This window comes from Barbus barbus (genome assembly GCF_936440315.1).
Source record: "Barbus barbus genome assembly, chromosome: 23".
Lineage (NCBI taxonomy): Eukaryota > Metazoa > Chordata > Actinopteri > Cypriniformes > Cyprinidae > Barbus > Barbus barbus.
Window position 1 is genome coordinate 20,292,011 of NC_136751.1, and position 14,401 is coordinate 20,306,411.

Consider the following 14,401-nt stretch of genomic DNA (forward strand, 5'->3'; position numbering starts at 1 on the left):
CTCTCTGATGGCGCTCAAGTGGCCATTTCCTGCGAACCCAATATTTCTCAAAACACCTCAATTCTTGGCATTAAAATTTTAAACGGCTGTTTGCATGGGTTATGGTTGATTTAAAACAACCCACTTGTTTAATCCAACGATGACAACATTTACAAATGCAACAGAAACGTCTCTTCTCATTTCAGTCTAATGTTGATGATGTAAACACATGGAGTCGTTGTTGCAAGGATAATCTGCTTTCCCACGCAAACTGATTCAAACAATGCACTCTGACCCTCGATGATGGAGCACGTCATTGTTGTTCTCCTGAGTCTGTCCTCCATGTTTAATCTCCATGGCTCTGGTGGGCAGACGGCCACCTGCCGAGAATCGTAAACCCCTCGCAAAGATTTATCTCCTTACAATGAACATTAGCATAATGTCAGATCATTAAAAGCCAATTATACTGATCTGTGTGTGTATGTGTGGTGAAAAGTGCTGGGAAAGTTTCTTGGAAGGAAGATTTTCATGCTTTTTCACTGTAGCTTTGGTGTACTGATGTGGCGGTATATCCAGGGGCGCTTGCAGGATCTCGATCCATGGTGCGGAGAAGAATGCCCCCAAAGACCACCCGTCATTTCCAGTGTATTTACACAAGCATGATAGTTGTGAGAAACAATGAATTGTGCACTTATATGTTGATTGTTGAGTTGGTGAACAAACTGCAGGGTAAAGCTATGAAGTGTAGGAGGCGGAGATGTTTTTCATCCGAAGACATGTTTAAAATAGATTTCATATCCCCTAGAGACATTCTATGAAAAATATCAAGTTACAGGTCATACTTTCTGTACACCATTCACAACACAAGCCAAACCGCCTAGACAAATTATTTATCATTATAGGATTCAATCACATTCCAGCAGGGCTACTCATACCATATATTATTTATTAATTATTGTAATAAATATTAATTTAGTGAATCAATTTTAATTTTATTTATAATGTAATTATTAATAACCTTTTATAATTATTATTATTTCATTTCAATTTCAGTTGTTTTGTTTTGTTTTGTTGAAAAGTCCAAAGTTCAAAACGTTTTTACCTGGCATTATTCTATATGTGATTATAGGGTCAATGGGGCCCATAATAACATTGTGATGATTGATTCTGAATGATTCTGGAAAATCATTTCAGTGCAGGTTGGTTTTGTTTCAAGTTGATTGCACAATGATTTAAATGTGGATAAGGATATAACTATAAAAACAATTTTTTCTTTACACAAATATTAAATCATAATTAAATTTTTATTCCTCAAACTTTTTAACATTTAAAAAAACAATTTCACAAGTTAAAGGGATATTTCATCCCAAAATGAAAATTACCCCATAATTTACTCACCCTCAAGCCATTGTAGGTGTATAAAACTTTCTTCTTTCAGATGAATACAACTGGAGTTATATATGAAAAAAATGTCCTGGCTCTTCCAAGCTTTATAATGGCAGTGAATGGGGGTTGAGATTTTGAAGCCCAATAAAGTGCATCCGTCCATCATAAAAAGTGCTCCACATGAATTTGGGGGGTTAATTAAGGCCATCTGAAGTGAATTGATGCGTTGTTGTAAAAAAAATATCCAAAAGTTGTAAAAACTTTATAAACCATAATCTTTTGCTTCCGGTAACTGTTGTAATCATTTTCATGAGAGAGTGGCGTTCCAGCGGATGACGTAAGGTGTAGGTGTAGGATAAGCTCTGGTGAGAAGTGACGAATGCGTAAGCACAGAGGAGACAGCAAAAGAAAACACCGGTCACGAATTACAAGTACAAAACAAGCATTTGTGCAGAAAAATGTTGGGGGTATTTTGATATAGCCAGGAGGAGACTAGTTTTCCTTTGCTGTAAACAAAACTTGGTTCTCACAAGACTAGCATATTCTCACTGGAGCTTATGCTATACGCCTATGTCCTACGTCTTCTGCGGAAACACCACTCTCTCATTCACAAATGCCTCGCTTCACTTCAGAAGGCCTTTTTTAACTGCCGAGAGGTGTGTGGAGTGCTTTTTATGATGGATCGATGCACTTTTTTGGCCTTCAAAATCTCAACCCTCATTCATTATAAAGCTTGGAAGAGCCAGTGCATTTTTCATTTAACTCTGATTGTATTAGTCTGAAAGAAGAAAGTCATATACACCTAGGACGGCTTGAGGGTGAGTAAATCACAGTCATTTTCATATTTGGGTGAACTATCCCTATAAAACTTTTTCATTGAGCATGCAGTCAACTTTTCCCATTCCCCTTGTAGCTCTGCTTAGTATAGATAGAAGATCCTACAACAGCAGTTACAGGCAGCTTTATTCCCACAGCTGCAATCGGAAGCAGCAGACAGTGAATTGAGAGAGATAATTCCACCAAGAATTGTCTATTACTAGCATTTGTATTTGCCTGTAGGCATATGCATATACACGCACAAAATGCTTGCGGTCATAGGAAGACTTTGCCGTAGCCTTACACGAATTCCATTTATGAAAATATTTGCTTTTCCTCACACTGCATAATTCAATTCAAGTTTATTTGCATAGTGCGTTTCACAATACATTGTTTCAAAGCTGCTTCACAGAAAATGCATGTATCAGTGTTACAATCAGGAAGTATTCTCAGTCAGAGATGAGTGATGTCCATGTGGCAGTAATATACAACTAGTGGTTAGTAAACATCATTCAGTTAAACAGACACATTGAACACATGAACATCCTTCCCAACATGCCAATGCATCGTTATTGTGAATCAATTTAAAAGGAAACACCAGCATGTTTTGCTATGATAGCTTGTTATTCCAGCTCACCCTTCTGTGCACGCTCTATATAAGGCTTTTGTATGAGATACTTTCTTTTCACATAATATGCAGTATACTATTGCCAGCACCTGCAGAATGAGTTCATGCTCAATAGACTACCAGCAAACCCGAGGAAAGATATATAACATAACCTAATTTCTGCCCTCCCCCCCCCCCCCCTTCCCAGCTTTCAGCAGGTGCAGATGCCATGGAAACCCATAATGCATTGGCAGTGTAGGTCAGGAGAGATCTTCATGCAACATTACTATGTCATTGTCCCTGTCTACACATGAGTTTTAATTGCCTTATTCTGGGTCTTGATTTCTGTTTATTTGCTTTGGTAGAATGGTCAAGTGGTTCTAGTAATGGATTCATAACAAGCAGTCTTCTGGTATACGAAATAGGCACATATGCAAAGCAAGTGAAAATTTCCCAGTATTAGAAGACTCTTCCTTATTCTTACATTTTTTATTGTGCTTTATGTAAGAGAGAACTGCATGTTCTTAGTTTTTAGGCTGTAGCTTTTAATAAAATGCTACACTGAAAAAAATTTATTCATTTTTACAGAAAAATACTGTAGACTACTACAGTAAAAAACATGTTTATTGTAAAGTTACTTTAACCATGTATGGTGAAAAACATCTCATGCCCCATGTAATCACTCAGTCAGTGTTTTAACCATGGGAAAACATCAATGAAACAGCTTCTAAACAAAATGTCACGTAGCATTTCATTTACCTCAGGCAAGTCATCAGTGTCCACAGCTTGTTAGTTACTGTAGCTAGAAATGTATAAAGAAGAAAATTTGCTAAATATTAATTAATTATTAAATGTATGTTTAAATACATCTGTTATGAAACAAGTTATGACATCCACTGTGTAAATGAATAATTTCAACAACAAATAGAATATTTTTATAATTTAGAAGTTGATTTAAAAACTGCAATTTACATGTTTGTATATATTTTTTAGTGTTGATTATTATATTTAAAAATAAATAGTAATTTAAGTTTGGACTCTGTTGTTAATTGTAACCTTAGTAATGTTGATAGAGTAATGTAATAGAGCTTCCTACAGTTTAGAGCATAAGCTGAGGTAGATTTTTATCCCTAAAAAATTTAATTATAAGTGAATTTATTTTAAAAAGTTTCATTTAAAATGGCAATTTTATGTTTAGTTTTTCCCCCCTGCTGTACTGAAAACATACCGAGCCATAACTTCAAAACCTATAGGTCCATAACTTCAAAACCTATACACCCCATCAAGTATTAACATTAAATAACCTAATGAAACATCGTTATAAGTTGTAAAATATACACGCATCCTATAGAACTTGGTATTTTTACGGTGAATTTCTCACAACTGCAGCTGCCAGTTTTTACTGTAATTTAACAGGATCATTTTCCAGTGTATGCAAGTCCAGCTTAGTGGGCGGCCATGTTTTTTGATGAATGCATTGTGGATTATTGGTAATGCATCATAGTGGTTGTTGTGTTTTCAGCACTAGCTGGAGGAGGGGCTGCAACCGTCACCACATTGTAGCAACTTCATAATTAAACATACATCATGAAGCACCATTCTGTACGTCAGACCATTGGCGGGCGCACAGCCTTCTCCGCATATTGACCTGTGCTTGAACTATGTGGTATACTGCCCCCTGGTGAAAGACTTTCACGCTTTTAGGTGAGGAATCAAAGCTAACATGAGCATAACACCCCCTGGCTCAGATCAGGATATATGATAATATAAAATAATGATGTTAAAAAGCTTTATAAATTAGGTTTAAATCACTAAATCTATGAGTATCATTATCAAAAATCCAGCATTGGTGTAGAGTAGAGTCACACTCTTTCCTGTATGTGGATCACTCGCCTACATCTACTGGGCCTCTCCATCATCGACCCTCTGTCACGGCCCATGGCACCATCTACTTCATCCTAATTAGAATTAATAATTGAAAATAGGAAATCGATAGGTGCAAATTAAGCGCAGCACTAGTGGGCTTTATTGGGTTGACATTGTCTCAAGAGCAGCGGTTGTTGGTCACTGCTGATCTCACATTTGTCTCGTGCATCTCCATCTCATGCATATCTTTATTTTGAGTCATTCCTTTCTGGGTGGAGCGTTGTAAAAGAGCCTCTTTTCGTGCTTGTTGGCCTTGTGGCTTAGAGAATCGCTTGTGTTTTTCCCAAGGGAGGAGAGGAAGATAGAATTATTAATTAAGTAAAGCAACGGCCCATGTAACAATCTGCTGAGGAGGACACTTCTGACTTTTGTTGAATAAGCTACTGGTTTGCTGCACTAGGTCATGGCTTTTCTCAAATTATTCAGGAGCGCAATAATGACCCGACTTGTGCCTGCATGATTCACTTCAAAGATCTCCTCACCCTGCACAAAAGATGCTGCGATTGTATAGTGCCCTCCCGCAGGTTCTCTGTGAAAGGTCTTTAGCACTCTATTGAATAGAAGGTGACTTCTCAAGGCTGATATTGATCTGAGTTCACATCCTAGATATAGCTTGAACAAATGACCTAGTTGTATCCACAGGGGAGTGTCTTTTCTAGACAGCGATTAGTCAGTGCTTAATTTGATATAGATGTCTCTAAACAACCACCTTTGAATACAAGGTGCTCAAGCGGGAGAAAAAGTTTAATGCCCACTAAGTTGTCTTGGGTTTGAAAACAACATAATTCCAAGCTAACAATGGCTTCAGCATCACATCTTTTAAAACCTAAATGTGTGTAATAATTACATAGTTTTAATTATTCAATCCCAGACTTTTGCTAAAATTCATGTGCCACAGGACAATTTTTCCTAGGTGTTCCCCCTTTCCACTTGGCAGTGTTATATTGCATGTCATTTAGTATTATCATAAATAATATTTAAGTACATTGCTTTTCAAAGGTTTTGGTGTCAAAAACATTTTTAAATGTGTCTGAAAAAGTCTCTTATGATGACCAAGCCATTGGTTTTTATTTAATCAAAAATTCAGTAAAATAGTGTGAAATATTATTATAATTTAAAATGTAAAAATTAAAAAAAAAAATGGTGATGTTACTTTATATTTTTTGGAAACCATGATACATTTTATTTTAATTAAAAAAAATCAAAAGAATAGCATTTAATAATCAAAAAGAAATAAGCAAAATAAATGTTGTGTAACATTATAAATGTCTTTACTGTCACTTTTTATCAGTTTGATCAATTTTTGATCAAATCAATGCATTCTTGCCAAGTAAAAGCTACATTTTGGAAAAGAAAATCAAAAGAATAGCATTTATTTAAAAAAAAAAAAGAATAAATTTTGTGAAACATTATAATTGATCGATTTATTTGAACAAATCAATGCATTCTTGCTAAGAAAAAGTTAATTATAAAAATGTAATCATTATTCATTTTAGATAGATAGATTTACATTTACTTTAGTCATTTAGATATATACAAATACACATACATATATAGTATAGTGAGAAAAGTAGTTTTGACAATTCTATGGAGCAATCATTCTATGGGCAATCTTACTGAGCACTGCTAAACCAGAAATTTAATCTGTTAACATACACGAGTTTGTTGATAAAATGTTAATTTACTGCAGATACTGTAATACATCAATACAGTACAGTAAAAGTCTTTACATGTGAACCATAACACAGTCATAGCGTGAAAAGATACGACATCAGCACATCCTTATGCTACATGTCTCCCCTGAGGCTTTGGCTGGCAGGTCCCATGCTGTTCCTCTCTACCGGGGAAAAGGAAACATGTAGCAGGGGCTTGTCTGAGATAAATTAGGCTAGGAGGGACGCCCCGGTCTGTTGAGGCTGCCTGGCAGCTGCAGTGCAAGCGCTCCCCCCTCTGTTATTACAACTCAGCACTATCCACCCCACATGACTATTGGCAGTTCCTTCTGTATATTTAGAATAGCATCCATCAGCTCTCCACCCCACATAATGTATCCCAAATTCCCTAATGTATCCCTAATTCATTCTTTAGCAATCGGCTCTTTCAGCACACAAATAAATAACATAGTGATAAGTGTCAGTGGAGCTCTAGACGGCCCAGTGGGCCATTTCACAGTGAGAGTATTGGCAGCTTTTACAACTATACATTTAACAGCATGTCCAGGAGGCATTTATCATCCTAGTGTGCTAAAAAATCGGCACTTTTGTCCAAAAAAGAGCTATATTTGTAAATGTATTTCAAAGCACTATAGGTCTGTCCATCTGTTGCAGAACTAAGATGGATATGGGAAATTTAAATAAAGAATGATAGGAAAAAGGCGTATGTTTGTTTTTAATTTGAGCGGTAAAGGCACTAAAAGTGATGTTCGCCCTTCTGGAACTTCTGCCAGTAGAACTGACCTTTCCATTTTCAAAATACCAAAAAAAGAATGATGTTTGGCTCCATTAATGGTGCACATTTTTCTGCAGATGTGGATGAAATATTGCACTCACAGAGTTTAATTCACCACTATTTAAATGTGCTTTAACACCACTACTGAATGTACATCACGAAACATATTACCTGAGAAGTCAATTGGTTCTATTTAGTGAATCAAACCATGCCCTATATGTTTTTGTTTCACAGAAAGGCAGTGTAATCTGATACCCGAGCAAATAACTCTTATGAGAAAGTATATTTTCATGAATTAAAATTGTGTGGTCCAAATCTTGAATGAATTAGATTTAAGATTCAAGAGCTTTATTGTCATATGTACTAGTACAATGAAATTCTTACTTGTTTACTCCTCTCGAGAATGACAGTGTAGAAAGATAACAAATATAACTTAAAAGGACAATACAAAATATGTAAAAAAAAAAAATATATATATATATATATATAGAGAGAGAGAGAGAGAGAGAGAGAGAGAGAGAGAGAATTACTTGTAAGATCCAGTTTGTTGAATGTAAAACAGTTTAGTCTGATTCCCAAACAAATGACTCTTATGAGTATGTTCTTTTTAGTGAATCAAACATACAGCACACAGCTTGATGTTGTGTTTTACATGACCAAGTGTAGTTAAAGATGAACATAATGAGTTTTGTCAGTAGGTTTTTTTATATAAAAATGAGTGAGTGAAATGTTACCATATTTTTGATTATCTAATGTTGTTGTTTAGTATGTAGCCTATAGTTAAATCAAATGATTGGATGGCATTTACTCTATCTCCAAAGATTGTCATCAAAAGGTCTATGTGAACAACTTTTGTGAGATGTTTTGAAAATTAATTTATTATTGAAATGATCTAATTTTGCAGTTTTCTTCTTCTCCCTCTTCCCTAATCAGAATACCTGTGAGGTAGGAGTGCTGGACTTATAATTGTTTAAAATGTCTATTCTTGCAGTCTAAATCCAATCAGCCAAGGTTTCTGGGTGAATATGAATCTTCACTTATTTCTCACTGGACAGAATATTTTATCAGAGCACATTTGGATCTCCCGTTCGCTGTATATTTTAAAACTATATTTTATGCAGCTTTGCCCATATACTTTAATTTACGTTTGTCTTCTTTGAAGCTGCACACTGCTTCAGTGACTTAATAAGGATTCTGTATAACCTGTGCTCTAAAAACACACTTAACTGGCACAAAACAGGTCTCACTCTAACCGTCATCGGGTGCCGAGTTGGACTTGAGTCACGTAGCACACAGTGCTGTGACATTGCTCAGTAATTAAGACACTCTGTCATGTAGAGACAAACTCCCATCCTGTATTCATCATGGCATAGCAGAGATGAACCCAAACACAAGAGTTCATCTGCCAAGCTTTGGGATCTTCATTTATCTGCAGATTTAATTGTCTGGATGCATTTCCTCCAGTCATTAAGCACAAAAGCTAAAACTTGGGTGTAAGGGGTTGACTAGAGTCTTCCCCTCCACCGCTAGAGCTTTAATTAAAGGAGTGGAATGGGCTGGACTGGGTGCAAGGAAGTAGTAATTGGCCCTGGAGGCATTGTGTGCTGTGATAGAGACAGTGTAATCACACTCTTGTACAGTGCTTCCTATTACACTGTCTGATTCAGAAACCCTTGGCCCTGTTACAAACATCTAGATGGCTGTGGTCCATCTATTGGATGATAAAAGGACAAATGGTAGATTGGCAAAAGATTGATATATTAGTTTTAATCTAGTCACGAAGTGGTATATGCAAAATGTCATAGGCCATACAAGACCTACATGTGTGTTTTTATTTAATGATGAAAAACTTCCATTTTCCATCAGACAGAGATTTTATTCAGAAAGTTTAATAAAGGATGAGTTTAGTAAAGTACATCTAAAGATATTGTATAGGTTTTATCTTTCTGTATGGAATTATATCTTTGGGGATTTTGGCTTGTCATTTTGAGAAGAGAAGGGATGCAAAGCACCGTTTTTAAATACGTTTATTAATATACAGTATGTAAATATGTATATATATATATATTATAGATGTTTATTAATTTACATACCTGTTTTTATGGACATTTTTATTTACACGGATTGTAGTCATAAAATGTAGCCTTTGATGCTGAAGTGGTATCAAACAAATAATAAAATAACAATTATATAAAATTGCCTTTATTTAACTGTGAGGAGAGACAGGAAATTCTAGGAAGGGAGGGATGCAAAGCACTGTTTTTGTACTTGTTTTTTTATAGGTTTAACTATTTTTTTAACTGATTTTAACATAATTATTTAAATGAAAATAACCTTGGATGCAGATGTGGCATAAAACAACCAAATAATAAAATAAAAAAATTTGCCTTTATTTGCATGTGAGAGAGAAAATGCTAAGGGAAGATGCTTTTTTTTATTTACTCTGATTTTTTGCCATAAAATAGCCTTAGATTTTCATATGGCATAAAACTAAAAATAAAATTAGAAAAATAATAATAAAAGACATTTTTTATTATATAAATATTTTATCTTTTTTTTTTTCATTTTTGAAGTTATATTTTGATTAACTTTGACAGTTTGAGGAGAGAAAGGAAGCGATGGAGGTGGAGAGATATGAAGCGCAGTTGCGAAATATGTAGGTGCACTACCCTGAAGGCTATGGCTCCGACGCAAAACAGATTTTTAATAAAAACAGACAGCGTAAGCAGGGCTTCTATATTCCACAGGAGTGAGATATTTTGTCTTCATAGAAAATACAAGAGTTTAGACGCTGGAATTCTCCCTAATTAGCCTTTTGTGATGTACGTGTTTATTTAGCTGTGCACACAGCTCTAGGCAGAACATAGCACCAAAATACATACAGTATTTTTCTTGTCAGCCTTAATAATTTTTAAATCAGGCCTGCAGCTGAAGGGATTTCACTTGTTTTGTAATAAGGCTTGCCATGCTTATGAGAGAACTTCAAGTAGCAGCATAAGGTATTCCCACAAGATTGTGCATGGCACAAGATCTTTCTCAACCATCTGATCAAATCAGGCCATTACATTTTTCTGCTTATCAAAGTACAGTACACAATCACACGCTCACAGCTTGGTCCTGATGCCTCGAGGTGCAAGTTTGTTGCGAAGAGGAGCATCGGTTGTCTCCCCAAGCGCACCCTTTGATTAGCCTGTTTGTGCAATGCTCAGCACTTTTAATAGAGGTTGCGTTGCAGGTCGGCTGTTTGGTGTACTTACCATTGAATCTCTGCCCACACACACCGTCCATCGCCCCAACGGGGCCCTCGTCCGCTCTTCCTTCATCTCTTCTCCGATTAGACTCATCCTTATGGAAGCTTTCCTTTAGATACTTTAAACACAGAGAAATAGGAATAAGACAGTGTGTTTTACAGCCTTGCCCGTGGCACCAAATGATCTCTGACTTTTTAATCATGGCTAAATGCTGTCAGAGGGCCCGCAGTGAGAGACTGTCTGTGGCGAGTCTGAAACTAAACGCAGAAGAGACGGGCTAAGATAATGGGCTTTTGGAGGAAATGTGCTGAGGCGTCTCGCTGTGGGGGAAAAAGAGGCTTTGAGTCTTCAATGGTAACATTTTGTGCTGCTTCTGAGCACCAGAGAAAAAGACTTCTGCAAATTAAGCTCTGTCTAGATTTCCACTTTATTTGTCCTCCTCCGCAATGATTCAGAATGGCTGCAGATGAAGAGGCCGGCGGACTTGGATTTGCCGTGTTGAATGGGAGGGAAACTGTTTGCGTCCCAGTATGAGGCTTCTTTGAAAGTGAAGCGCTCACTTTGGGGCTGATGGGGAGTTGACGAGGTCTGGGGGCCGGTGAGTGAGGCAAACGGTGGATGTGTTGTGTTTTTTTGCTCTTTTTCTCTCATCAGCGTGGGAGAACTGAGAGGAGCGTGATGAGTGCTGATTGACTGCGAGCGGAGCAGACGATGAACGGCTCATCCGTCTTCGCTGACCTCCCGCAGGTTTCCTGCCTTTAATGTGCCCTGGTCATTTGTGTGGTGTGAGAGCTCAACCGACTGGAGAACTCATCCATAGCAGATTTACTCAAATCAATAACGTGCCTCCTGCCCTCTTTGAGCTACTTAATGTTTCCTACGTCACACCTCTTGGGAAAGACTCGCCACAGCGCCATGTTGTTCCATGACCCCCCTCTGTGCCAAGCTGTCTTCTCAAAGTGCTGATCATCCACCTCGTGTTTGTCTGGCATAGACGACGGATGCTGGTGTCTTGCAGCACACAGTCTTCATTAGGGCTTCATCCACTTTCAAAATAGCCTTCTGAGCTTAGTCAAGCATCTGGCACTTCAGTGGTTAAATATGATCATATGGTACCTTCAACATGCATTTGTGTGTTGCTTTGGATGAAACCATCATCTAGATACAGTTTAAAAGTATGGGATCTTTAAGAAATTGCAGTTAGATGCTATGCTTACTTATTTAATTAAAAATACAGAAAAATGTCATATTTATTTCTATTAAATAGTTGTTTTCTATTTTAATATGTTTTAAAATGTAATTTATTTTTGTGATGGCAGAGCTGAATTTTCAGCAGCCATTATTCCATGCTTAGTCACATGATCCTTCAGAAATCATTCGAATATGCTGATTTGGTGCTCAAGAAACATTAAATATGATACTGTTGTTTTCAGGATTCTTTGATTAATAGAAAGTTTGAAAGAACAACATTTATTTGAAATAGAAATATGTGACCCTAGACCACAAAACCAGTCATAAGGGTCCATTTTTTTTAAATTGAGAGATTTATACATCATCTGGAAATTTAATTTCCATTGATGTATGGTTTGTTAGGATAGGACAATATTTGGCTAAAATACAACTATTTAAAAATCTGGAGTCTGAGGGTGCAAAAAAATCTAAATATTGAAAAAATCGCCTTTAAAGTTGTCCAAATGAAGTTCTTAGCAATGCATATTTCTAATCAAAAATTAAGTTTTGATATATTTACTGTAGGAAATTTACAAAATATATTCATGGAACATGATCTTTACTTAATATCCTAAAGACTTTTTTGCATAAATGAAAAATTGATAATTTTTGACCCATACAGTGTATTGTTGGGTATTGCTACAAATATACCCATGCTACTTATGACTTGTTTTGTGGTCCAGGGTCACATATTTTATAACATTTTAAATGTCTTAACTGTCACTTTTGATCAATTTATTGCATCCTTGCTGAATAAAAGAATTAATTTATTTAAAAAAAAAGGTCCTATTGACCTCAAACTTTTGAACAGTTGTGATGATGCAGAAATATCCACTAAGTTAGCATGAGTTAATAGTTCGCACTTACATTTAAAATATGTGGTGAGGGAAACCACAAGTGCTCTTAGAGTCAAATAAAATATCTCCAGATGCATGCAGTAAAATTTTTGCAAGGGTGTAAACAAATGTAAAAGAAAAAAAATCCAAAATTGATGTCTATGGTGGTTATGGCCCTGTTTATGCTAGCTAATACCGTGTAAACACAAGAATGACTATGTCAGTCTTTAATAGCATCTCTGGGCCACTTTGGGTGCGTTTGCAAGATTAGCTCCTTGCAGTTTCACCCTTTTTATTGATAGCGTTTGCTTTCAGCATGCTATTAGCTTGTTGATAATTTAAAAAGAATATAAAAGGGGATGTAAATAATCTATGCTTTAGCTAGTCCCCACTCACAATGGGATTCACTTGCATTGACAAAACACTGTACAAACTTGCATATGTTCTGTAATAAAATCCTATGACTTCACAAATCTTGTGTGTTGGCAATTCCAGGATTACAGGTCACTGTTTGGAATGTAATACAACCGAGTCGTACTGATAAGCAAGAGTTTTTATCCTCAGCTCTGACTGGAGTGTGGCGGCATTTTAGTTGGCTGGTATAAAAAGTGTCTTCTCTGTGTTTCAGGTTGTGAAAGTGGCCACTGGGGCCCCCACTGCAGCAACCGCTGTCAGTGCAAGAATGGGGCCCTGTGTAACCCCATCACAGGAGCCTGTGTCTGCACAGACGGCTACCAAGGATGGCGCTGTGAGGATCAATGTGAGCCTGGCTACTATGGCAAGGGCTGCCAGCTGCAGTGTCAATGCCTCAACGGTGCCACCTGCCACCACGAGACGGGGGAATGCATATGTGCACCAGGCTACATGGGTCCCATGTGAGTACCAGGGATAAAACCATTTTGCAATATAGAGATATGAAGGTTAATACGTCTTTTCTGAAATATATTCTTTATATAGAGGAGACAAGGGCAAGTTGTTAGACTGGTGAAAAGGGTAGGCTTATTTTTGAAAGACAATTTCTGTATAGGCACACCCCTCTTGACTACAAAACAGCTATTCAACCTTTCTTGCCAAGGAGCCACATTCAGCTTTTGTGACCTTTTGTGTTGTCACAATGAGAACCTACCATTAAATAGTCAGTTTTAGCTAAATTAAAACCATAATGTTTTGTGCTACGTGAAACATGGAAAAATAAAATAGAAAAAATATAATTCAAATATACTCAACTGTTCAAAAGTTTGGGGTCAGTACAATTTTAGTTCTTTGAATAAAAATAAATACTTTTATTTTGCAAGGATGTAATAAATTTATAAAAAAAGACAGTAAAGACATTTATAATGTTTGATAATAACAAGAAATGCTTCTTAATGCAGCAAATTGGCATATTAGAATGATTTCTGAAGGATCATGTTACATGCACTGAAGACCGCTTTGCGGTCATAGAAAAAAATTACATTTTAAAATACAAAAGTTATTTTTAAATTGTCATAATGTCACAATATTACAGTTTTTACTGTATTTTTGATCAAATAAATACAACTTTTTTTGAGCATATTAATAAACTTCTTTCAAAAACATGAAATCTTAGTCACCCAAACTTTGAACAGAAGTGTATCTCTTTTTTTATGGGGGAGAAAAATTGAATATCCTTAAAATATTAATAGTTTCGGGCCTGGAGATTTGTAACATAAAACCTTCTAGGTTCTATGTGACAACTAGCCCCAGTCTCCCATACTAACCTACATACTATATACTTACTCTTTGTCTCTATTCATTGTTAGCATAGTGAAAACACTGTGAAGTTCTTGTGAGGTTACTTTAAAAAATATGGTTGGATTTTTTTTTTAAGCGTTTGTTCTAAAGTCTTTGAACGTTCTTGTGTTTTATGTTGCAATCCTTTGCAATGACTGCCTGAGTTTCAA

At 36.3% G+C, this 14,401-nt stretch overlaps 1 protein-coding gene across 1 annotated transcript in view; it reads left to right on the forward strand.

Moving 5' to 3' along the window:
- The window catches only part of LOC306842729 (multiple epidermal growth factor-like domains protein 11), a gene marked incomplete at its 5' end in the record, with an annotated part of 93,082 nt that overhangs the window by 31,678 nt on the left and 47,003 nt on the right, over positions 1 to 14,401 (forward strand). The window contains one exon of the mRNA XM_079373762.1: positions 13,108 to 13,354. Within this exon, the coding sequence (XP_079229888.1) occupies positions 13,108 to 13,354 (247 nt within the window). The remainder of the gene's footprint in view (positions 1 to 13,107; positions 13,355 to 14,401) is intronic.